The following is a 23,526-nucleotide window of genomic DNA, read 5'->3' as shown; positions in this document are numbered from 1 at the left end:
AATAATAATGAATATAATTTATAAATCAATAGTTTTGTGCCTTGCATGGCCCATTACAGTAGTTTAATCCACACTATATACTTCCAAAGTAAGCATCTAGTTATCATCATTACCCTTAATTGGTATCCAGTGTTTCTTATACCCACCAAAAATTTATTGAACATCTACAGTCTGCCAGTTTCCTCATAAAATACTGAGAATAGAAAGATAAATAAGTCATTGTACCCATTCTATAGAATTCACAGTTAACAAGTGAGCCAGAATAATTAACAAATACTTGTGTGAGGGCTTCCCTGCTGGCGCAGTGGTTGAGAGTCCGCCTGCCGATGCAGGGGACACGGGTTCGTGCCCCGGTCTGGGAAGATCCCACATGCCGTGGAGTGGCTGGGCCTGTGAGCCATGGCTGCTGAGCCCGCGCGTCCGGAGCCTGTGCTCCACAACGGGAGAGGCCTCAACAGTGAGAGGCCCGCATACCGCAAAAAAAAAAAAAAAAAAATACTTGTGTGATAGGCACTATAATGGAGAAATATTTAGTGAAAGGAAAAAAATGAGAAAACCTCTCTTTTTCAATGGCTGACACTACGTTAAGCACTGTACAAGGAAAGATAATCACACAGTCCAGATTCAAAATAAAAAAAAAAAAATACACTGGTAAGCATGTTGTATAAACATGGAAATTCTACACAAATATTCATTCAGTACAAGGCCCCATTCAACATATATAGATGAATAAAGTAAGGAGGGTGAGCCACAGAGATAAGGTGAGTTTAGGACACGTTTGGAGAAGAGAGTTTTCCCACTGGCTTAGGTTTATGAAAGCGAGTCCTAGAAGACCTGAAATGGAAAATTATGTATGAAGAAAAATCCTGGGAAGTCTTAACTGCCATACCAGGGAGACTTAAAGTGTTTAAACAAGCAACAAAGTTTATGAAGGAAGACTTACAAATAGCTCCTACTACGTGAATGCTACCTAGAAAAGTAGAAAATAGGATATCACTGGAGAGAAGACAGAATGGTCAGAATTTAGGGTCAAAGCTTGGATGGCCACAAAAAGAAACACATTGAAGGCATTGCTAAGAGTAAGAGGATACGGTTTTTGCAGTGACACCAACCGCCAAGTGCCTGACTTTCCCTAAGTCATAAGGTAGCAGCCAAGAGACCAAGCAGAGGAATTTACTTGAGATTTGGGTAGTGTGGCCAGGTCACAAGGCAAGGGCTCTAGAGTACTGGTGGGAATGTCATTTATATTATTGACTTGGAACACCAGACGGTGTACAAAGGCAAGTGGAACCTTTGACACTATGGAGGGTAGAAGGTAGAGTCAGGAGGCCAAGGTCAGAGAGAGGTGAAAATATAGGAAGTGGTAACAGCAAAAGAAATTCTCTTTGCTAGGTAGCCAGGCTTCTGAGGAAGTCAGGTTATTGGGAAAATCATAACACGAAAATTGAAGTCACCAAGGTTAATTGCAAAGGATGCAGTGAGATGGAGGCTATGACCAAGGAACTCAGTTCACATTGTTCTTCACATCCTGAAGGTCAGGAGATGCTGATGATGAGGATGGGAGAAAATGGCATTAAAGGCATATGGACCTTAAAAGAAGAGATATCATGGAACGACGACTGTGAACTGTGCTCTAGTTCCAGGAATAAAAGGATGGAAGAAATTAGTCTCCACCTAAGGAGACTTCAAGGGGTGTTGTATCAATGCAGTATATCCAGACTTTAGTTAAGGCACAGATGTTGAAACTGTAAGAGAATTGGTTCACATTAGGTAAATACATATGAAACAATGGTGTGCCCGCGTGGAGGCAATTACTTAATCATCTGTGGTCTACTACTTACCTGGCATCACATATTTGTCATTAGAAATAAACACTATTTATATAAACACATTTCTACAATGCAAAGGCTGAGAAGTAAATACATCACATTTTCCTCTAATAGGCTGAATATAAAGGGAAGAATCACTCCCATGAGAGTACACTTTAAAAAGAATTTAAACCTCCATCATCTAAATATGCTAACCAAATTCTTAAAACCCTTTGAACATGTGGGTTTTAAGGACCACGTTCTCAGGAACAACTAGACTCTGGAAGTCCAAGTTCTCTACATAATTATTCTCATTAGTGCCAGTTATTAAGAAGACTGAAATTTATCTTTCAGATTCCCTCTCCACCAATCTTCCCCCCAGACACTAAGCAGTCACACTTATCGTACTTCCTTTCCTCAAATACTACCAGCTTCATAGGTTCCAAAGAACTAACGGCATTCTGCTCGTTGGAATTGATTATCACCATCACCGTGATTAAGATTTTGGTCTAATCGCCTAGCGTTCACAGCTGAGTCCATTATGGAGGACCCCTGGGTAACTGGATAAATGTAATGTTACTGAGACACGACTTCTTGTTCAGTTAAACTCCACTGGAGATCAATATGCAGCCATCTTCCCACGGCAGGCAATAATTAGCACATTAGGCCACTCAGATAATAGATCAGTACTCTACAGTTCTCTGTTTTTGTTTTTTTTTCTGGTCAAGAATGAAAAGGGAATAAGAGGTTGGCTATGGGTCTTCTACTACCTGGGCCTCATGTTCAGAGTTAAAGCAGATCAGTGTCAAACTTGGCCTGGCCTGATCTTAGAACCTCAGGCTCAAAGAGTTTTGAATTGGGGAGAGATAACTAAAGGCATCTACTGTAAATAGTCCATCATGAACACTAAATTATGTTATGCTTTACTACTGCAGATGAGTGGATTTTAAAATGAGTTAATTATCTACAAAGTTAAGATTACATATTGATATTCTGATAATGACAGAGGCTGCAAAGATTGTGATTTTCTTCCCTCAGTTCTGTGAATGACAAGAACCGAAGATTCCCCCTGGCTAGTAATTCTTCCATATACCAGGAAAAAACCAAAAGTAGGACCTGAGATTACTGAAGGTTCCAGAATCCTTCACAGTGCTCTTAGAAGCCTGTATAAGTATTGCCTTAAAAAGTCCTGATAGTTATAGGAAAGGTAGTCGGCCCTCTGAAACTTATTTTTAGGTTTTTGGTTGAATTACACAGACCCAAAATCAGGGACATGTTAAAATTTAAAATTAGAAGAGACAGAACATCACTGCTATTTGAATAATCTAATCCTAGTAACCCTTCTACCCACATCCACTCAACACAGCTACCATCTACTCTAGAGGAAACTATAGTCACCACCACAGGCAAATTGATTCTATAGGGAATAGGATGAATACACGACAGAAGTGGTCCTTAATCTACTCAAAATTCTACTTGTTTTATTCATTGATGACATTTTGCTTTTAAGGAAGGTTCACGTTTTTAACTTAAGCTGCTACCTTGAACTTTACAAAAACTATTCTGTTAAGTCCAACACTCTGCTTTACATCTATTATTTCTAACCCTATTAACAAAACTGGGACTTTTGCAAGGTACATATTGTGAGGTTGTGTTGCATTAATTGCCAAAGGCCACCCAGTTAGGAAGGAAAGGAGCAGGATTTGAACCCACTACTCACTCTCAAGTCCATATTAATTTCTTTTATGTGCCGAGTCATGATGTCTCTCAGTTCTGAATATAAATGTAGTGGGATTTTGGAGAAGTGATCAATATAGACTAAAGTGGTCAGAGAAAACACAAAGGAATAGGGGAGACTTGGGCTGGACCCAAAAAATTGTACGGGATTTGAAAAGCCATGTCAAGAGGAGGGAAGTTTCTCAGAAGGGAGGAATGAGAGTGGCAAGGGCATAATGACCATAGAATAGGCTAGTGACAGTGAGGACACTGGCCTTATTAGAGGGCACGGTAAGCCATGAATCTTAAAGAAAAACTAGTTCAAGAGACAGATTTTAAAAAGTAGATTACTGAAGACCTTGAAAACCAAGTGTGGGGTTTTAACTACATCAAGAGGGGGCCGTAGAAGGTTCACGAGCAGAGGAGTGATTAGACAACAACGGTGTCCTGCGAAGATAAGTCAGGAATGGGTACACAGGATAGATTTCAGAAATAAAAGCAAGGAGGCCTACGATGGGGAGCTCAAAGCCTGCCAAAGGAAGCAGCAGAGAATCATCTTTAACACACTCTATGTTACCCAGGTGATTTTCACTACCATGGCTTCGAAAGAACTTCAACGTAACACTCCTCCCTGCCTTGCTCTATGCCTGATGAATCTGCCACCAAAACATTCCATGTGACAAGTAACGCAGCTTTAGGAAATATAGCCAACAATCAAATATTGCCTAGGAAACCAAATGTAACTAAATGCAAAATGTTACCCCATACTGGGAAATAGCTGTGAGATTTGGTTATAGCTGTGTTTATTGTTCATTAAACTTTATATAATAAGACAATATGCTAAATTAATTCAAATGCAAATTAAATAAGTTAGATGTTGGAAAGACATGTGGTGTGTTGGGACTGGAGTAAAGCCTCTACCAACGCTGAGAGTTTGTTTGGCTAAACTTACTTGTTTCAATACATTCTTTTCCATTTGTTCCATTCTCATGATTTTTCATGAGTCAGGGACACACAGGTACATGTGACGATGTGTGGGTTGAACTGCAGGCCCTTTGCCAAAGGTCCCCCAGTGCCAGGTCACGGGTGTGAGCTTTAACTAGATGATACACTTGAGCACCGGTATGAAGGAGCCATCTGGGAGTTCCAGGCAGGGAGAGGAGAAAGAAAGATTACTCCTAAGGAAAAATAAATCCCAGACGATGTCTCCCTGCCCAAATCCTTTTTCAGAGATAAAATTATACCCCAAATATTGAGTATTCAGTTCAGATAAAGGGGCTTCCTGCTAAATATCCTCGACAGTAGACAGATACCTGATCTGCGGCTCCCTGACACACGGAAACAAAGGTATTTGGATAGAAAAATTATTTCAGAACAATTGGGAAAAAATCCTAAAGGAAATTTGTATTTATTTGTACTATGTATATATGTACAGGTACTTATTTTTGTTTATATAAACACAAATTTGGTTTTACTCATATAAAGATATCTGGGTAAAACTGTAGTTTTACAGTTAGTTGAGGGCTGATTACAAAAAACATCCAGTGAACTGACTAGGAAATAAGGCCCAGAGTCAGATGCTGTTGTTTCCTATCAATGCTCCTGAAAGAGGCTGAAAAGAGTCTGCTAGGCTTGGATGACTTCTCCCACGTAGATATAAAAATTTTGAAATCCAGGCTGTAGAAAAATCAAGAAACCTTTGTGTTTTACATTCTTCGGTGTACAGTGCATCTAAGTTCTTCAATCATGCATTATGTACTAATTTAGGTCAACATAAAACTCAGCAAACACTGATGAATGATATTAAAGCAGGAGAGTTCTTCTGTCTCACTAGACCTCTAGAGTACTGGTGTTTCTAGAGATCTCATCATGTGACGTAAACCACATCTCTCTGGAAGCAAATGCCATGGAAAAAAACTGGAACCCAAGAGGCTCCTTCCCTACACACATTTTAAGGGCTCTTTCCCTCAAACTACAATCCACTGCAAAACTATTCCGCTTATATGTAGATGCATCTATGTATAACTGCTCAGCAACTGCAAGGCTTTCTGTGAGAAGGGATAAGGGCAAGAGAGAAAAGAAATAAAAACATCTTGGCATTTCCATTGTTCATCCAAAGAAGAAAACTGCATATTGGGAGGCTCATTAGAATTCCTGAATGCCTAAAAGCATTCCTTCTGGCAAGAAAACACCTAGCCCTGGTAGAAATGCTATTCATCTCGTGAAAAGAACACTAGGACCTTTGCACAACTCAGACTCTGAAAATATGCAAGGCTCAGTCGTTCATTCAACAAATATAGTTTGAGCATCTATTATGTGCTTGACACCATGCATAGCCTGAAACAAGGTCATATTAAATAATTGGTAAAATCATGCTTGTTTTTTCTTGTACTTTTATGCATTTTCCAGATTGTCAGCAGTGAGCCTGTATACCCTTAATTATCAAAAAAAACCTCAGTTAAAACTAAAAAGCATCAACAATGCAAGGTCCCTCCTTTTCTTCTTTTTGTAGATATGAGTCAAAAATAAGCACACGAAAGCATCTAAAGATCAAAATGAGGACAGTCAACAGCCAAAACACTCCCCGGCATAGAAACACCTCCACTTTCCCGAAGAATCCAAATTTTTTGTTTGAAAACACTTCTTAATTTCATTTGGCCAAGAGACATGGATCAGGCGGCAAAGATCCACAGGACAAAGGTAGGTGAGAAAACAAACTATAATTCTAGGTAAAGAAAATGAGAACTGCTAGCTGCAAGAGCCAAGCCATCCCTGCACCCACCGAGCTTAATCAAGTGTTAGCAGAGGGACTGGAGGGCAAAAGCAATAGGGACCTTATAAATGAAACTCAGATGAAACACTGGATGGAGACACATTTGCGGGTATTTAGCTTGGTGCAGCTTCTTTCGCTATAGAAGGCTGTTTGACTACAGAAAGTCTATAACTGGAGTTGAAGGATACCCCCCACACACACCAAAAAATTAATTAATTAATTTTAAAACCAGGTTCTAGAATATTCTAGGCTACCAGGGCTGTTCCAGAGCTAATGCAAAGCGTTAACTCATCTCTAGACGTTGTGGTTTACATCACAGCACACTAGGTGTTATGTCATCAAGCCTACCTTTCCCTTCCCCCAATGTCAAAGTGAAAAGGAGAAGTCAAGTAAAAAGAAACAGGTTGACACCCACTTCCAACCTCAATAGAGTAATAGTGATTGGATCTGAAACAACTGACCTGAAACAAACAAGAAAAGGACAACAAATGTGAAACAATGGCTTGTAAGACACTGGACATCAGGCAAAGGACAGCGATTCCTGAAAGGGAGAAGACAAACACGGTGAGCTGTAAGATTGCCCTTGCTTATGGCCTTGGAGGACATCTGCACCACGGCACAGGGAAGGAACCCCAGATGCAGCCCGGCAGACTCCTTCAGATGAGTCAATGGAGCCGAGAGTCAAGAGAGAGCAAGGCAGCCAGAATGCACAGAGACATGGATGCATCTTAAACACACTCCATGGAGCTAGAGAAAACAGAAATAAAAGACCCCATGCTGGGCGATCCCATTTATACATATTCAACAACAGACAAAACTCATGTATGCTGATACAAATCCAAGTAGTAGGGCTTCCCTGGTGGCGCAGTGGTTGAGAGTCCGCCTGCCGATGCAGGGGACACGGGTTCGTGCCCCAGTCCGGGAAGATCCCACATACCGTGGAGCGGCTGGGCCCGTGAGCCATGGCCGCTGAGCCTACGCGTCTGGAGCCTGTGCTCCACAGCGAGAGAGGCCACAACAGTGAGAAGCCCGCGTACCGCAAAAGAAAAAAAAAAAGAAAATCCAAGTAGTAGTGACCTCACAGAGAAGGAATGACTGAAAGAGACTCGAGGGATCACTCTGGGAAGATGAAACTGTCCTTTATCTTAACTGGGGTGTTGGTTACATGGCTATAAACATTTATCATAATGCACTTAAGGTCTGTGCATTTTGCTGAATGTAAATTTTACCTCAATCAAAAAATGCCCCCCCTGAAAAAATGGTAACAGAAAAAAATAAGGGAAGGGAACCAAATTATATTTATTAGCTCTACTTTACAAGAGAAGATAAAGTCATTTGCATCTCTTTTGCCTTTACATGGAAATGCTAATAAATGGAAATGAAAATAAATGTAGGAAATTATGTCTATATTAAAAATATATTAAAATTGTGCCTGTATGTGACTAACAAGGTAATATAAAATTATCCTCTGTGAACCAATAGGCTCTCAGTGGATTACTACCATCACCATCAATAAGTAACTAGTCAAGCACACTAGAAATAAATGGGCCATAATTAAACATAAGCAATAAAAATAGTCTACGAGGGACTCCCCTGGTGGCGCAGTGGCTAAGAATCCACCTGCCAATGCAGGGGACGTGGGTTCAAGCCCTGGTCCAGCAAGATCCCACACGTCGCGGGGCAACTAAGCCCATGTGCCACAACTACTGAGCCTGCGCTCTAGAGCCCGTGAGCCACAACTACTGAGCCCTTGTGCCACAACTACTGGAGCCCACCTGCCTAGAACCTGTGCTCCACAACAAGAGAAGCCACTGCAATGAGAAGCCTGTGCATCGCAACAAAGAGTAGCCCCCGCTCGCCACAACTAGAGAAAGCCCGCGTGCAACAACGAAGACCCAATGCAGCCAAAACTAAATAAATAATAAATAAATTTATTAAAGAAAAAAAAATGGTCTACAAATACAGCATGCTGAAGATGGTGGAAATGAAATTAGCGAGGCCACAGACTGCAACAACTCAAAACAATCCCTGACAAGCTCCAGGTCCCACAAGTGCAGAGACCATTTCTCCTTGAACCATAAGTCCAAGTATCAACTGGAACTCGTAGAAATGAATACTTTACCTGTGAGTCCCAGCTCATTTCATGCAGAGTTGTGTAAAACAAAAGCTGCAAGCAGTCCTGGCTCTTGCTGAATCTATATGACACTGTGTGTGTATTAATATCAGCAGTACCGCAGATTTTAGGTACAAAATAGCCCCGTCTTGATATCAGGGGCATTTATTAGCAAGCGTGATTCCCATGGGCAACAAGCTAGCCACAGCCTGCATCTATGAAACTGTTCTGAAGAGTATCAATACCTTCATCCTCATTCTAAGAAGACTCTGGGTTTAACTGCCATCCCCTGGCCTTCTTTTAGACACACTGAATATCTGTGGGCCCAGGAATGAAACACAGATGCAAAGAAATAACTTGGAGCATTCCTTTTGATGCTGCCCACTCGTGAATGCTTCTTTTGTACCCGTCTCACCTTCTGGATCTTGCCGACCATGGTACCAGGCTGCTCCTCCCAGCCTCCCTGACTCCTCTGGACTCAGCCTCTGCCTGCCTAGACCTACCAAACCTGCAAAATGGCACCTGCTTGATGGGACTTCTGATCTTACTACCTGAGGAGGTCAATCCTAATGTTGCCCCCTGCCCCCATAACAATGTAACCACTAGAATATACGGCGTAAGTGTTGCCATAAAAGTAGTAAATTTCTGGGGCTAATGTTAATCCCTATGTGTTCAGATGAGTGCTTATTAAGAACATTCCTTGAGGCATTCAGGAGACCTTGGCAGTCAAGAGCCCAGACTATGTGGTCAAACGTAAATCTGAGTCTTTGTCTCCCCACCTAACAGTTTTGTGACCTCGAGCAAATCACTTGACTTCTCCATGTCTCAGTTTCCTCATCTGTGAAACAGGGATCATAAGAATATCTTACTTTCTCGGGTTGTATAAATGACAAAATGACACAACAAATTTAGCACGGTGACTGGTACACAGTTAAGTGGTTAAAAAATAATGGTATGAGAGAGATATTCAAGGTAAAAAAGGATTTGTAATTGAACAGAGCATAATATTCTTAACAAAAATTATCTAAAACTTAAGAAAAAGCCTAGGAAAGACACGTGTCCTTTCAATGTCATATAGGGATATTGTTTAACATATCCACACAAGAAATACTTAATTCTATGGGAAAATGTACCTTTGTTTGACATAGGTATTTACTATTAATTAAGGTGCAGAGTCTATGAGATGATACATTAACCTGTAGATTTTTGTTCAGTAAAGACACAATGTTCAGTAGAAAAGATAACATCAAAAGTTAAGAGCTCTTTACCCTGTGAGACATTCACCAGGTTATTTAAACTAAATTTGTATTTTAATATTCTTTTTAACGCCTATAAATATCAGTTCTTCAAATAATCTTTTGCGATCTTATTGTTTACACTTCAACCATATTGTTGTTTCCCCCGTTAAGGAGTTAAATACATTTGGCACACATTCTATTCTATTCATTCTCATTTATATGAGTTATGTTTTAACTTTATGAAAATTACATTTGTATGAGTCATGTTTTAACTTTCTGAAAACTATATTAAAGAGTAGCTAATGGTTCTATAGGGGCTATTACATGTCATGTCCTGAACTTCACAATTATGAATTTGATTTATCTTTACAACACTCTTATGAGATGGAACATATAAATATTTACATTTTAGAGACATCGAGGTGTTAATTAATTACTAGCACCAAGGTAACACAGCTATTAAACAACGGAGTCAAGATTTCAACGGAAGCCATCCACTCTACATCAACTGTCTCATCCACTATGCTTTATGACATATATTGAAATTGCAATAAAGTAAGAAAAAAAGATGGGAAATCAGAAGATGGCCAACTGAGTATGCAAATATAAATATTTGGGGCTATGGGGGGATATTCTGATTCTAAATCTATAATATCTAAAGATGTTCTTACTAAATGGCCCCATCTGAGTGTTAAGACAGAAACAACTGAAGTGTTCAGAATTCCAGTATGTGATAAAATAAACAACCAAGAACACAGAGCTTCTCTTTTCCAAGCCTATATTCTTATGTATCAATAATTTGGTTGTCTGAAAAGATTTTCCCACCTGAAATTTTAAGCCCTCTAGTCTAGTAATTAGTGCAGATGTTCACTGTGATTATTTCTAATAACGACTAAGTAGTAGCAAATCTAATAATAACGTGAGCTTTCATGTCAAACAAACCTGGATTCAAGTTCTGACTCAGCTACTTCCTAACTGTGTGACCTCAGTTTTCCCACTGTTAAAATCAGGACAATAGTAGTATGGTATTTCTTAGGGACTTTGGGATGATTAAAGGGATAACATCTTTATAAAGGTCATAGCAGAACATTAGGATTTGACAAATATCAAATACTATTTGATTTGACAAATATCAAATAGTATTAGTTATAATAAAAACTGTTACTACTCCTATTTATGAAGTACTGATCACACTCCTTGTGCTGAAACAAAGGAGGCTAATTCAATTTCACAGTATTAGAGTTAGAATTGGCATTTAAAGCAGTTTGATTCTAAAGCTAGTTAACCTAATGACTATACTATGAAGTCTTTTATAATGTAATAAGCTATATATATTACAAATCAACCTTTTAAAACTACGGTTTATTGTAATTAGACTTCTAAGATAAACGTCTACCAATGGTTCAATGAAATAAGATTTGGGTCCTACTAGGTCTACATCTAGTATCCGGCAAGAGATTCAACACAGGGGATTCTTCCCCAGTGAACTGGGCACCATCATGTGCATTCTACTGAAGAAAATTAGAAAATCTAATGTTTTTTTACACTTTGAAAATGCATATCATGCAATGAGAGCACAAATTTTCACCTGAGTGTAATTTTAACCATACAAATGCTTAGAATAAAGACTGGGAAGAAATCTGGTAAACACAAGAGCATTGTCTAAATAGGTAGGGGTGGGGCTGAATCCACACAATAGCGAAATACCGTATTCTGACTCGGTGCCAGAATAGGCAGGAACTGAAGAACAGATTCTCTGAGGGAAAAAGTGACCTGCTCCTTAGAATGGGAGCCCTAAGATCTGTGGCAGGAAGGACAGCCAGCTGGAGACCCCAAGGAGAATTAGTCACTCACTCATTCACTCAACACGCGTTGACTGCTGCAGGCTCTGTGCCGTCTCACGGGGAGAGGGAAAGGAGCCAGCTCCTGTCTCAGAGAGACAGGAGAGAGCTGTGGGGTGAGAGAGCTCACCCCATGCAGACACCCACTCTTCAGAACTAAGCTCTAAAGGGCTTGACCACCAAAAGGAAGGAATGCTTTCCTCCAGGTCCCTTGGAGCCCACTGAAGAAGGGCCATCGAGGCCCCACCCCTGACTCAGGCGGCTTCCAGAACCTCCCCTGGCTCAAGGAGGGTTGCTGGACAGGTAAAGCCTGAAAACTGAGGTAGGAAGTAAACACATTACCAAACACATGAATATACTGTAGTCTTGTATCCTGGGAAATTATCACTATAAATATAACAACATAGGCTCATAACATAATGCCATGGTACCTATATGGACCCAAGAGACAGAATTAGCATACACACATGTCTGTCCCCTTGTCTGTGCACTAAGTAATGTGCATATTGCTTATTTTTTTCTGAAGCCTGAATGGGAAATGTGTTTTTAACAGATTTAATCAATATACCAACCTACATTAAAAAAATAAATAAACCCACACAATAAATAAAAAGCAAAAGGCCAGTGAATAGCCAACAGTGCAGCTTAACAGCCATTCCAGCATAAAACTGTCTGAAAAGGCACTTCACACGCCACTGTCTGCACACTCCACAGTGGCTTGCTATTGATTTGCTGCAAGCAAAGAACATCTATTATCACATGCCAGTATGAACCAAGCAATTTCTCCAACAAGTAGCCCACAGTGTACATCGAGCAATGTAGTGTGGGCACCTGGCTGCTGAAGGTGGACTGAGAACCCACATTTATTCCCATCTTTTCACCCCACAAAGCCATTATAAACATCCAATCTATAAATCCAAGAACTTGATGTGTGGACTCACATGCCACAGACTGTCCCACATTCACTTCTCCAGGGCACAGAAGCAATAACGAGATTCCAAAATTATACTACTCAAAACAGTTGTCATGAACACGCCTAAAGGTGATAGCTGTGAAGTGTTTAAAATCGCTATTTTCAAAAAGTCCTCCCAAATGATAACTTTTTCGCATATGTGTGGGAATGTGCGAGTGGGCTGGTTTTGCTGAGACCTTGTGTGGAGCTGTGAAGAAGAGAGGAACTCAACAATAGGTTGCCAGTGGGGTTGGCATTGCCATTCAATACAGGAAACGGATCCTGGATTCACCTGATGGTGTAAGGTCTACAACATACTGAAATTGCTCAGACTCTCTGTCCTGATTTAAAATACCAATAAGAACTCAATATCCAAAAGGAATCGCCTTACAAGGACCCTTAAAAGGTTTCCTTCCTTTTGTTGCTCTTAAAATGTAACCCCTACAACATGTCACTAAGTGGTATGCAGGTGGTGCTCACCCTCGGGGAAATCAGCCTCCCTCTGCTTTGACGTTTTCAGAACTGAGGATATCATTTGGAGAACGTTACTTGTGTGTCCTTTCATGGATCTTACTGGACCCTACATGAACTCAAAATTGCTCCTGGGATGACTTTGCCCATTGTAGTTTCAAACCAGCCTGAAACATCACCTAATGAAACTCCCTATGATTTTACCATTACATGAAAAGGTGGAAAGTCATGTCTTAAAACTAGATAAGACAATTAATAAATCAATTAGACCTGAGTTTCCAATCAGATGATTTTTGTTTTCTATCCAATACAAGGAAATCGCTCTCATACAAGGTAACCAGCTACAGAGAATACACGTCATATTTTCACAACCACTTATATCAGTTTTACAGCTATCTTTGTAAGAATGAACAAGAAATTTACCCCACTGGCTCCATCAACCCACCATGCTTTCACAAAGAATGACGGAATAAAGTTAAAACCATGCAGGCTTGGTCTATTCATACTAAACAAGACACAATTTTTAAATGTAAACTCTACTCATGGAGGCCGCATCTATATGACAGCACCTCAAAATTGTCAAACAAATGCCAAACCTAGCAAACAGGCAAGAACAAAGCAAAGGTTATAAGTGATAGAACCAATTCTAGAAGAAGTGGGCAAGACTCTAAAATGCAGACATTTCTTTAGAAACTTGCAAGTCACGTCCAGATATAATTAACTTTTCTACATATGATGAACTGAGCACTTTATTTTGAAAAATACCATAGTCTAGCCGTTTCCCTTTTGAACAAGTTTCAATTCTTGGATATGCAATAATAAATAGAGACGTTTTCATTTCTATTAATTGAGGCTCAATCTGCTGTCCTGAGAAACTGCTCAAGGAAAATGAAAGTATTCAAACGTTTTCCCCCGCAAAAACAACTTTAGCCATTAGATTGAATTTCTAACCAATTCACATGGTCTTATGACAGTATTCTAAGGAATATAATTTATTTTAGACGTATGCAACATTCTACAAAACATGCTATTCCCAAGAATTGGGTAAAGGCCAGATTTCCTTGATGTCACTCCACTTACAATGCATGGCCCATTTCTGTTATTTAGGTCAAAGGCAGGCCACCTGTGACATGCATGTTACCAAAGCAACTATTAACCATCTTTGTGCTCTCGCATAGAAGATGCAATCTCTGCTTTTCTCTATATTCCTTCTCTTTCATCCTTCTTCATCTTCTATTCACTTATTTTACCCTTTCTTCTTTCTTTGCAATTTTCCCCACGGCTTTTGCCCATGATAAGCATGAACCTTTTTCAAATCTGCTGGTGACACTGAGGGTTAATACTCAACTCCTGATGCAAGCAAAGCTACCGTGATTTGCTAACAAAGGTAGGCACACAGAGTATTAGATAGGTAACATCATCTTGAAGTTGTTTGTGGAGTAGCAAATTACAACACTAAGGATCCAGGTTGATACAGAAAATAATAACCTATGACGTAAAGAATTGAGACTGATTTTCTTAGGTGGAACAAACTGGCTCTGATGCTAGTTCCCAAAGTGAAGTTACCCCAAATACTTTAATACAGAGACATTCGTTGTAACAATTTTAAGCAACCTACCATTTTGATATATTTGGTTGGGTTTCATTAAAAGTTTACATCTGAACTTCATAGTTACATCACGTATATCTGAACTCCATATATTCCCCACATTCTGCTACTAAAATGTACTTGCTCATATATCCATATAGCCATCCAGTCACAGAAGCCCTGGTCCACTCTCCAAGAGGAGAATAGGCAAGTAGATTATTTTAATGATTTGGGCTCAGAAGTCTTTTACAATCAAAAATTCAACTGCATTGCTTATAGAATAAAGTTCAAAATACATTACCCTAAACCTGGATGCCTTAGAAACATTTTTGAAGGATGAGAAGCTATTGCCACAAAAGAATGCTGACCTTTCCCAATCCTGGTTCTGGTACTTCATCACACACTGACAAATTGTTCAGGTCAGATAATGCAATAATCCTCATCCCAGACTGAGGCACAATCTTTTCTTGACAAAATCAGAAACAATCACAGAAAACTGGAAAGAATCCTGGTTGATTTTTAGCAGAAAACAATGCCTAGCCCGGGTGGCAGAAAGGAACTTTTCAGTGAGCAAAAAATGCATACATACCTTCTGAAGATTGTGCCTATTCACCGCAGTTAGCGTAACTTACCTTTCTGTCTTTCCTTTGTGCAGCCTCTTCCTGACCGTGGTTTACTGGGAGTGGTATGTATGTGTGATACGGAATAAACTTGAGAGGATAAAGAAGCATTATGCTACCACTTAGGAAAGAAGCCTCCCATGCAGACAAATTGGAGGGAAAAGAAAGAGCATATAGAACAATTCCTCAGGGACTCTGGATGAATCCAATCACTGCCTGTTTCAGAGTGGAACAGTATTTCCAAATCATAAATATGGAAACAGGACTTTCAATGAAAATAATACCAAATAATTGGAAAGAGCCATCTAATGCCAAAGCCTTCCGCACACAGTGTGTCCTTTGCATTATAAATCCAGAGGCAAATGCTTACGCCTAGATCAATGAGGTTCAAAGAATTTTCTCTCTACATTTCCAGATTCCGCACTTGTTTCTCCTTAGTGTATCTTAAGAGACTGACAGGGTACATAAAGAAAAAAGGCCTATGAAAAAAATGGAAAACAGGACAGGAGACAACTACGCACATGAAAAAAGTTGAGAAATAAGGAATCAAGGAAAACCAAATAGACATAACAGAGATAGCATTGTAATTGGCGACTGCTCCCACTTGTACAAACTGTAATGTAACTTTAGTATTTGCTCAGATAACATTACGAATCTTTTTTATAAAACCAACTGATGACAATTATGAGTTCAGGTTATAAAATAAACTCCTACCATGAAGGCTGCATTTAGAAAATGAGAAGGTCAGCAGGACCCACTAAGTCAGGGCTTTTCAACAAATCACTTTGCAATCGGTATTCAGAGATTTCAAGCGTTTGCTCATTTCTAAAGGTGGCCATGTTAGGAGGACGTGGAGACACAGGCTATAGATTCCCACAGAACTGAACTCTGTCCACTGTCAGTGCTAGAATCACCTTCATGAAATCAGTCTTCTCCTAGAATTAAAACAGCTGATGTACCCGAAGCATCACTAGTGGACAAAAATAACAACTGGCTCTCTTCCAATACGAAGCAAACACACAGATACATACATATAAACATACTCACAAAATAGAAATATATATATATAAACAGAATGACTATGTATATATAAACTAAACAGATATCAATAAATTTAGCCAGAGGGAATCTCTGCCTACATTTGAAAGACCCTTGAGAATGCATTAAACATTTCTAGTTGGAAAAAATAATAAACTCTCTTAATGTCTTCATCATTTGGAAGGCCTAAGAAATTCTCTAACCTCAGACTTTTTGAAAAAATAGCTACATTCCTTAAATGTCCTCCAAGTTCTAGGCAATGTAAGTGGGAGAGTCTCAAAATTGTTATCCAGATGATTTAATTAATGGAAAACTGAACTCCTTAGAACAAAAATATTGTCATAATTGTTTTGTTTGTCAAAGGTCATCTAATCTAAAGAAAACAGGGAGTAAGTAAATGGAAAAACATCTAGTATTGTTGAACAAGAAATGTCGCTTTGCCATTAGACCGTTAGTCCTTTATTTTCCCAGTTTCTGGATGAGAAATTGCTTATGAATCTTTCAGAAGAGCCATCCTTTTACGTAATGTCCCTTATGGTTTCTCCAAACCTCTGAACTCTTTGAAAATATCCCAAGAATGAAAAGATTGTACTCACGATCATTGCACTGGTTTCCAGAATAGGAGGTCATGGAACAGTCGCAGGTGAAGCCTTCCCACTGCTGCATACAGACCCCCTGGTTGGCGCATGAATCCTCCTGGCAGGTGGTACTTGGTCCTAGTAATTCATAAGAAGAGCAGGAAAGAAGAAAAAAGGAGAGAGAGAAAAACATGTTAAAATTAATCAGATTCAAAGCAATCACTTGAATTTACTATTCTCACACCCCAAAACATTCAAAGACACAACCGCCAGAAATGTCAACTCTATATCATGCAAGAAGAATTCACTACATAAGACAACAGAAATACACACTTAGCCACAAACTATCAACAGTTACACACAGAAGGGAGAGGGCTGAACACACTGTTCTCTTTTTGGCAGACTTTGCAAAAGAGCTTCATCTCTACCATTCAAGTAGGAAGATATCTCACTCGGAGCATGGTCTTTCTAAATGAACAATGCTGAAGCAGAAAAATGCATTCCCATGATTCTTGTGAATTAAGGCACAAAAGTTCTTACAGTCTACTTCGTGACACTAGAAAGATGTGAGGAGGAGGAGAAGGAGGGTAAAGCGGCCAGCACGTATTGTTGTTTTGTAGGCGATAAGCACTGGGTGATAAGCACTTTGTCTAGCGTATCTCATGAAGCTCGCCAGTGACCCTAAAATGTAAGGAATTATGATTACCTCTGTACCACAGATTTTAAAAACTAAGCTCACAGAACTAAACTAATTTACCCAAGGTCACACATTGGATAATTAAAGGACCCTGATGTCCAACTTCGGTAAACTAACTCTGAGACTAACTACCTCAGGGGTTCTTAAAGCATAGTTTCAGACCAGATCACCCGGGAAGTTGTTAGGAATGCAAATTATTGGGCCACCCTATACCTACGGAATTAGAAACAACTCTGGGGGGAGGTAGAAATCTGTGTTTGCACAAGCTTCTAGGATTTTATGATGCAGACTAATGTTTGAGAACCAGTGCGCTGCACCACACTGCTGCTATAGGCTTACAGAAGAATGCATTCAAACAGAGTGTGCACATGCCAGAGGGTGTATTTGAGGTACAGGAAGAAAATATTAGAAATTATGTTCATTTTCTTTAAGTATATATACCTACCTTGGGGACATTCTCAAAACCTTCTGCAGATATGAGTGAGCAACTGAAAAAGTTTGGTGATCTCTGCCTTACAGACTGCCATCTTTCCTAGGTCATCCTGGGACCTCTCTTTCACCATTCTCTTTTTCACTTCTATCCTCTGCCTTTATCTTGGCATTAAAGATAAACCTACACCTTTGGAATTATCTAAGCTAACAGGAAATATCTTAGTATTCAGGATAACTCCATGAATTTCCCAGACAGCCTCAGCAAAGGAGGTGGGCCCTTTGACTCATCAAATGTAGTAGTCAGGATCTGATGCAAAAAAGCACTTGACACAGTAAAAATATATCCATTGCAGTAAGTGCATATTCCACAATTTCCAGGCTAAGCCTCACACAGGCACAGAATATTGAACTATAAGCCTTTCGGGTCCTAAGGATGCATATTCAAAAGAGATGCATGACTACAAAGGGGTTGTCTTCTGGGTGGCAAGACATTTTGTATTTATTCATGAAGGGTAGAAGCAGTACAGACCATCACTCCTAATACAAAGCTGTTAGGATATGACATTAGAAACTTAAAGACAATCACTAACACTGGGGGAGCAGCATAGCTGCTGGGTTTCTGCAGCTGCTATACGCCATGTGGTTCCCCCATGTGGAGATGAAAGGAGGTTCATGGTCATGTTCTCAGTGGGTCTTAAACTTGAGCATTGTGTAGTACAAGGCTCATTAACAATGGCAAATCACGACAGCTTCTTTCAAAGGACAAAAGCTTCTGAGAAGTCCATGGGGCTCCCTGACCAAACAGCTCTCACCAGACAATGGGCTAGTAATTCAATTGCGCTCAAGAATCAGAAACACATGGAAAGCTTTCCCTTGAAAGGCCGCAGAGCAGCAAAAACTTTGGGAAAACACTAATTCTTTGCATGTTCACTGAATCTGAAGACAAAAGTTTTCCCATGTCTTTCTCTTCCTCTAGCCAAATTTTAACCATTTCCTAAGGACCAGCTAAAATGCCTCCTGGATATCAAACATTCCCCAGTAACTTCAGACAACAATTCTCCCACTTCCTAGTGGCCACGGCACGTATTATCCGCATCACTAACGTTTATATATGATAATATTTAACACTTTATTACACATGGCAGTGTACTCTGCTTACATAATCCTCTAATTCTTTCACATTTTTTTTTACTATTTGTCCCAAAAAGAGTGAATGCTGCCTACAGTTAGAAAGCACGTACTATGCTTTGGTTATGTCCTACGCTGTGCCAGAAGCAGAGAAAGTGTTTCAGTAAATGTGGAGCTGATCTGAATTGCAGCCCCCGGATTTGCCATTATCTCATACTTCTAAAACCTGGGCATGGGAGAATGGTTCTTTGCAAAGCAAGCAATCAGTCCCGTTTGTCGGAATCCCATACAGAGGGAATTATAGGCCATTTCCAAAGTCCACAGGATTTGTTTCCCACGCATTAAGGGGCGAATGCCATTCAGAATCGGATAACCCTCAAAGACTTGACTACACGGTAATCGTCTAAGAACAAGGGCAGTTTCAGGGTTTCAGTGAAGACCAGGAGGACCTGCAATGACTTCTCATCCATCTGAGCCAGAAATCCTACTTCCTTTCTAGGGTGAGATCCCAGGGCCCCTGCCTCCTCCTCCAGACTCATTTCCTACCACTCACCTCCAGCACACCACACTCCAGCCATCCCTTCCTCCTTCCAATTCCTCTCTAACACAATGGTGCTCACAGCGTGGGCCTGAGTCAGAGTCAACAGCACCTGCGTCCCCTGGGAGCTTGTGAGAAATGCATGTTTTCAGGCTCCACCCAGACCTACTGGCTGGAGGCGGGGCTCAGGAACCTGAGCTGTGACAAGCCCTCTGCGTGGTTCTGAAGCTGCTCCGTTCCAGGACCCCTGCTCTGACACTTCAAGACCATCCCTACCTTCAAGGTCCTTTGCTCTTGGCCAACCCATAGCCTGAAATGTCCTTCCTGCAGATTTTCAAATGACTGGTTCATTTTTTGTTTAAGTTTCAGCTCAAAATGATCTTTCTTCAGACTATCCTATTTAAGGAAGTCCCCATCAGCATTTCATTTACTCTCCAGCCTATTTCCCACTTTATTTAACTCACAACGATTACATGAACTGTAACTAAGTTATTTATTAAATTCTTTATTGTCTATCTCATCCTTCTGGAATATGAGTTCCTTGAGGGCAGAAGCCTTGTCTGTTTTGCTCACCTTTTATAGCTCTAGTTTCTGATAAAGTATTTGGTGTAAAGTAGGGGCTCAGAAAATATTATTGAATGAAAGAAAGAACAAGACACTACTATATATAAAATAGATAACTAATAAGGACCTACTGTATAGCACAGGGAACTCTACTCAGTACTTTGTAATGGCCTATATGGGAAAAGAATCTAAGAAAGAGTGGATATATGTATATGTATAACTGATTCACTTTGCTGTACACGTGAAACTAACACAACATTGTAAATCAACTATACTCTGATAAAATTTTTTTAAAAAAAGAAAATTCAAAAGATGTTGGAAGAAATTAAAAAAATAAAAATAAAAACGTACTTCTACTTAATAGATGAAATTAAAAAAAAACAAGAGAATAAAAAAGATAAAGAAATAAAGTCATTCTTTTGTGACTTAAAGCCATGTGGTTTTCCTAACTAATTTATCCATATAATTTACAAGTATCAACTTAAATAAGCAATTTTCTACTTGGAACCAAACATTTTGGGGGTAGTGGTGGTATTTAATTGACCACATTTCCTCTTCTGATTTAACTATTAGACTCATTTAATCTCAGCAGATGTTCGGACAAAGGCTCTTGGGTCCCCAATGCCCAGGGACAGTATGCAATAACTGTGTTGAATGAGTACAAGTTTGGACTAGACTCTAAAACACTTTCTAAATGGCAGTATAAGCTCCTTTTCTTATTTCAAACTATTTAAGGACATCCCTTCCTGAATACACTATATCTTATATCTGTATCTATTTCTCACATTCTCATACCGTCTTCAAAATTGAGAAAGAGAGAGAGAGACAGAGAGAGAGAGAAAAGGGAAGGGAAGGGAAGAGAAGAGAAGGGAAGGGAAGGAGGGAAGGAGGGAGGGAGAGAGAGAGAGAAGGAAGGAAGGGAGAAGAAAAGAAAGGAAGAAAAAAGAAAAGGTAAAGAAACATACCAAAATGTTCTGGAAAAAAGGAAAAAGAAAAACTTCAAACAATGTTTCCGACTGCACATCCATTGATATAATTTGATCTTATACGAATCAGACCAAGGATATAACAATAACAAAACAAGGGACTTACCTAGCACTTATCATGTGCCAGACAATGTACTAAGCGTGTTTCAGATACTAGTTTATTTAGTCTTCATAAACACATGATGAAGCAATTACAAGTATTAAAGAATCAGAGAAACAGGAACGATTTTCTCATGGAAGACATCCAGAACTTCAAAAACAAAAGAATTTTTTGACTGACGATCAAGTTGGAAGGCAAGGATTTCAGAAAAGTAAAGTAAGTCACAGAACCGTCAGGTGATTTTTTTGCAAGGTCCCACGGGTAACAAGTAGCAGGGTGAAGTCTCAAACCCAACCCACGCGTGCTAACTCTACAACTGATCCACCTAACCTCTATGGATGTGGATAAACCAGAGGGTGTGTGCGTGTGTGTGTGTGTGTGTGTGTGTGTGTGTGTCTTGCCATTAGATTAGCAAGAGTACTCTAACCTACATTTAATGTAAGGATGTAGCTGTTTTAACAAAGAACATTTTCAAATGCTATTTCAGTTCAAAATTCAATTAAAAATAAACAGGAAGATCTAGTTTTGTCTAAGTATATGAACAAAAATCTATATCAAATGTGTATGTTTATAAACATGACATATTTCTGAAGACTTAATAATTTCATCTAAAACATTCTTCCAAATCAACCTAAAATTCCAGATACTCTAAGATAACATAAACCTTTGGAATTACATATTTAGAAAGTTTTAAAATTATTAATATTAACTACAAACTACACTAAAGCTTCAGGGACTCCCTGTATAGGGCTGGTGTATTAAATATGTAATGAATCCTCACTAAAATAGTCACATATTCTTTTGAGAACGGATGGTGACTTTCTTTGTGTAGTAGGGAAAGTGACAAGGCAACAGAAGTATGCATGAAAGGACTAAGTAAGTTGTCAATGATGTTTGTAGGTATTTCGGTTTTAACTCCCAGCTCTGTTTTTAGTTTACTGGAAAGCACTGCACTGTCTTTCTTCTTTATTTTTTTCATATGATAACTCTGATGGCTGCCACAAATTTCTCATTATTCTGCTTGAATCTGGGGTTGTTTTTATTTTTAAGAATTGTCCCAGACAGTCATTTCATGCCTGTTACTGCTCAAATCCACCTTTGCTGTACATGCAGACTGACTCAGTCAACTCCTCTTCAAGGTCTCGAAAAATCAGAAGTTGACAGACTGCCTTTTATTACTTGCAGGTCCTTGAGACAGAAGTGCTGTTAGAAGCACAGGACACTTGTATCAGAGTGTATATCTGTTAATGCCTACGTAGGACTTAACCAAACCTATGCCTCAAACATCCCAGTTTAAAATGGATAAATAACCAGCACCAGCTGGTCTTGGCCATAATGGAAAGATAGGCTTGGTGAGTGGGGGAGCCTGGAATGATACATCTGGGCCGATTCCCAATATCCATTTATCCTAAAGGGCAAGGCTGGTAACCCACTGGTGGGACCAGGTGGGGCTGGTTTAACAATATTCATCATCTTTAATCACACAGCATGAGGTGTTTGTCAAAGGGCTTAGAATCTGTGACTGGAACCTGATTGTGAAACGTCACCACGGTAGAACTCTGTGCCAGTCACAGGGTTTGCTGGCCCCATATAAGGCCCAGCTGCCACGGGAAGAAGCTGTATGCGAGCTGCCACGGGCTGCTTAAAGAGATATCTTCCACGTTCAATTTTATTTCCCACGTTTGTAAGTTCACAAACCCTTCCGCTTTTACATTTTAAAATTTACATTGTTTCATAGAGGAAGGATGACTGAGCAGTACTTGAGTGGGAAAGAAAAAAAGAAAGAACAAAAAAAGGAAGATGAATATACATAGATATATGTATCTGTGCATATGTGTGTATGTGTGAAAGATCCTTACCAACTTCCTGAGCAACCTACAGTCTCTATTGCTAAAATATAAGAATTAAAGCGTTGAGGCTTCATGAAAGGTATTCTTGACATTAGGGATAAGGTTATCCTTACTTAGCTGCAAGTATGTATTGGTCCCTACAACAAAGATACTTCTGTAGCTCTCAAAGTGCTTCTACATTTACAGTGTTGGGTCCTCTGGGGTTTTCCAAAGGGAGTCATTTACAGGCAACATAAGATTCATCCCTTTTAATTGGCAGAAACCCAACTCACTTCTATTTAATTTTAAAATAAGAAAGCAATGATCCTTAAATGTGTCAAGCATCCCTCTTCATAAAGAGCCAGCTGAGAAGTGAATGCTCTAGTTCCCACTTTACAGAAGATTAAGCAAAGTCAGAGAACAGGGTCCTGAATGTTATTATAAAATTTCATTGGCAGAAAGACCTAAGAGCAGCTGTGTTCCCAAGATCTTACTTTTTCATCTTGAGGGCAGGAC

The 23,526-nt window shown here is 39.6% G+C and overlaps 1 protein-coding gene across 8 annotated transcripts in view; it reads right to left on the bottom strand.

The window, feature by feature from the left end:
• NRXN3 (neurexin 3) overlaps positions 1 to 23,526 on the bottom strand; it is a 1,701,263-nt gene that overhangs the window by 858,515 nt on the left and 819,222 nt on the right. For all 8 annotated transcript variants that reach the window (XR_004479740.2, XM_033415363.2, XM_033415434.2 and 5 more), the window contains one exon: positions 16,755 to 16,874. Coding sequence is in view for 7 of the 8 variants with exons in the window: in XM_033415363.2 (XP_033271254.1) it covers positions 16,755 to 16,874 (120 nt within the window). In the remaining variant the exon portion in view is untranslated. The remainder of the gene's footprint in view (positions 1 to 16,754; positions 16,875 to 23,526) is intronic.

The sequence above is a fragment of the Orcinus orca genome, chromosome 2 (assembly GCF_937001465.1).
Source record: "Orcinus orca chromosome 2, mOrcOrc1.1, whole genome shotgun sequence".
In the NCBI taxonomy this organism is placed as follows: domain Eukaryota; kingdom Metazoa; phylum Chordata; class Mammalia; order Artiodactyla; family Delphinidae; genus Orcinus; species Orcinus orca.
Note: the sequence above shows the minus strand (reverse complement) of the source record. Positions and strands in the feature narration are given on the sequence as shown.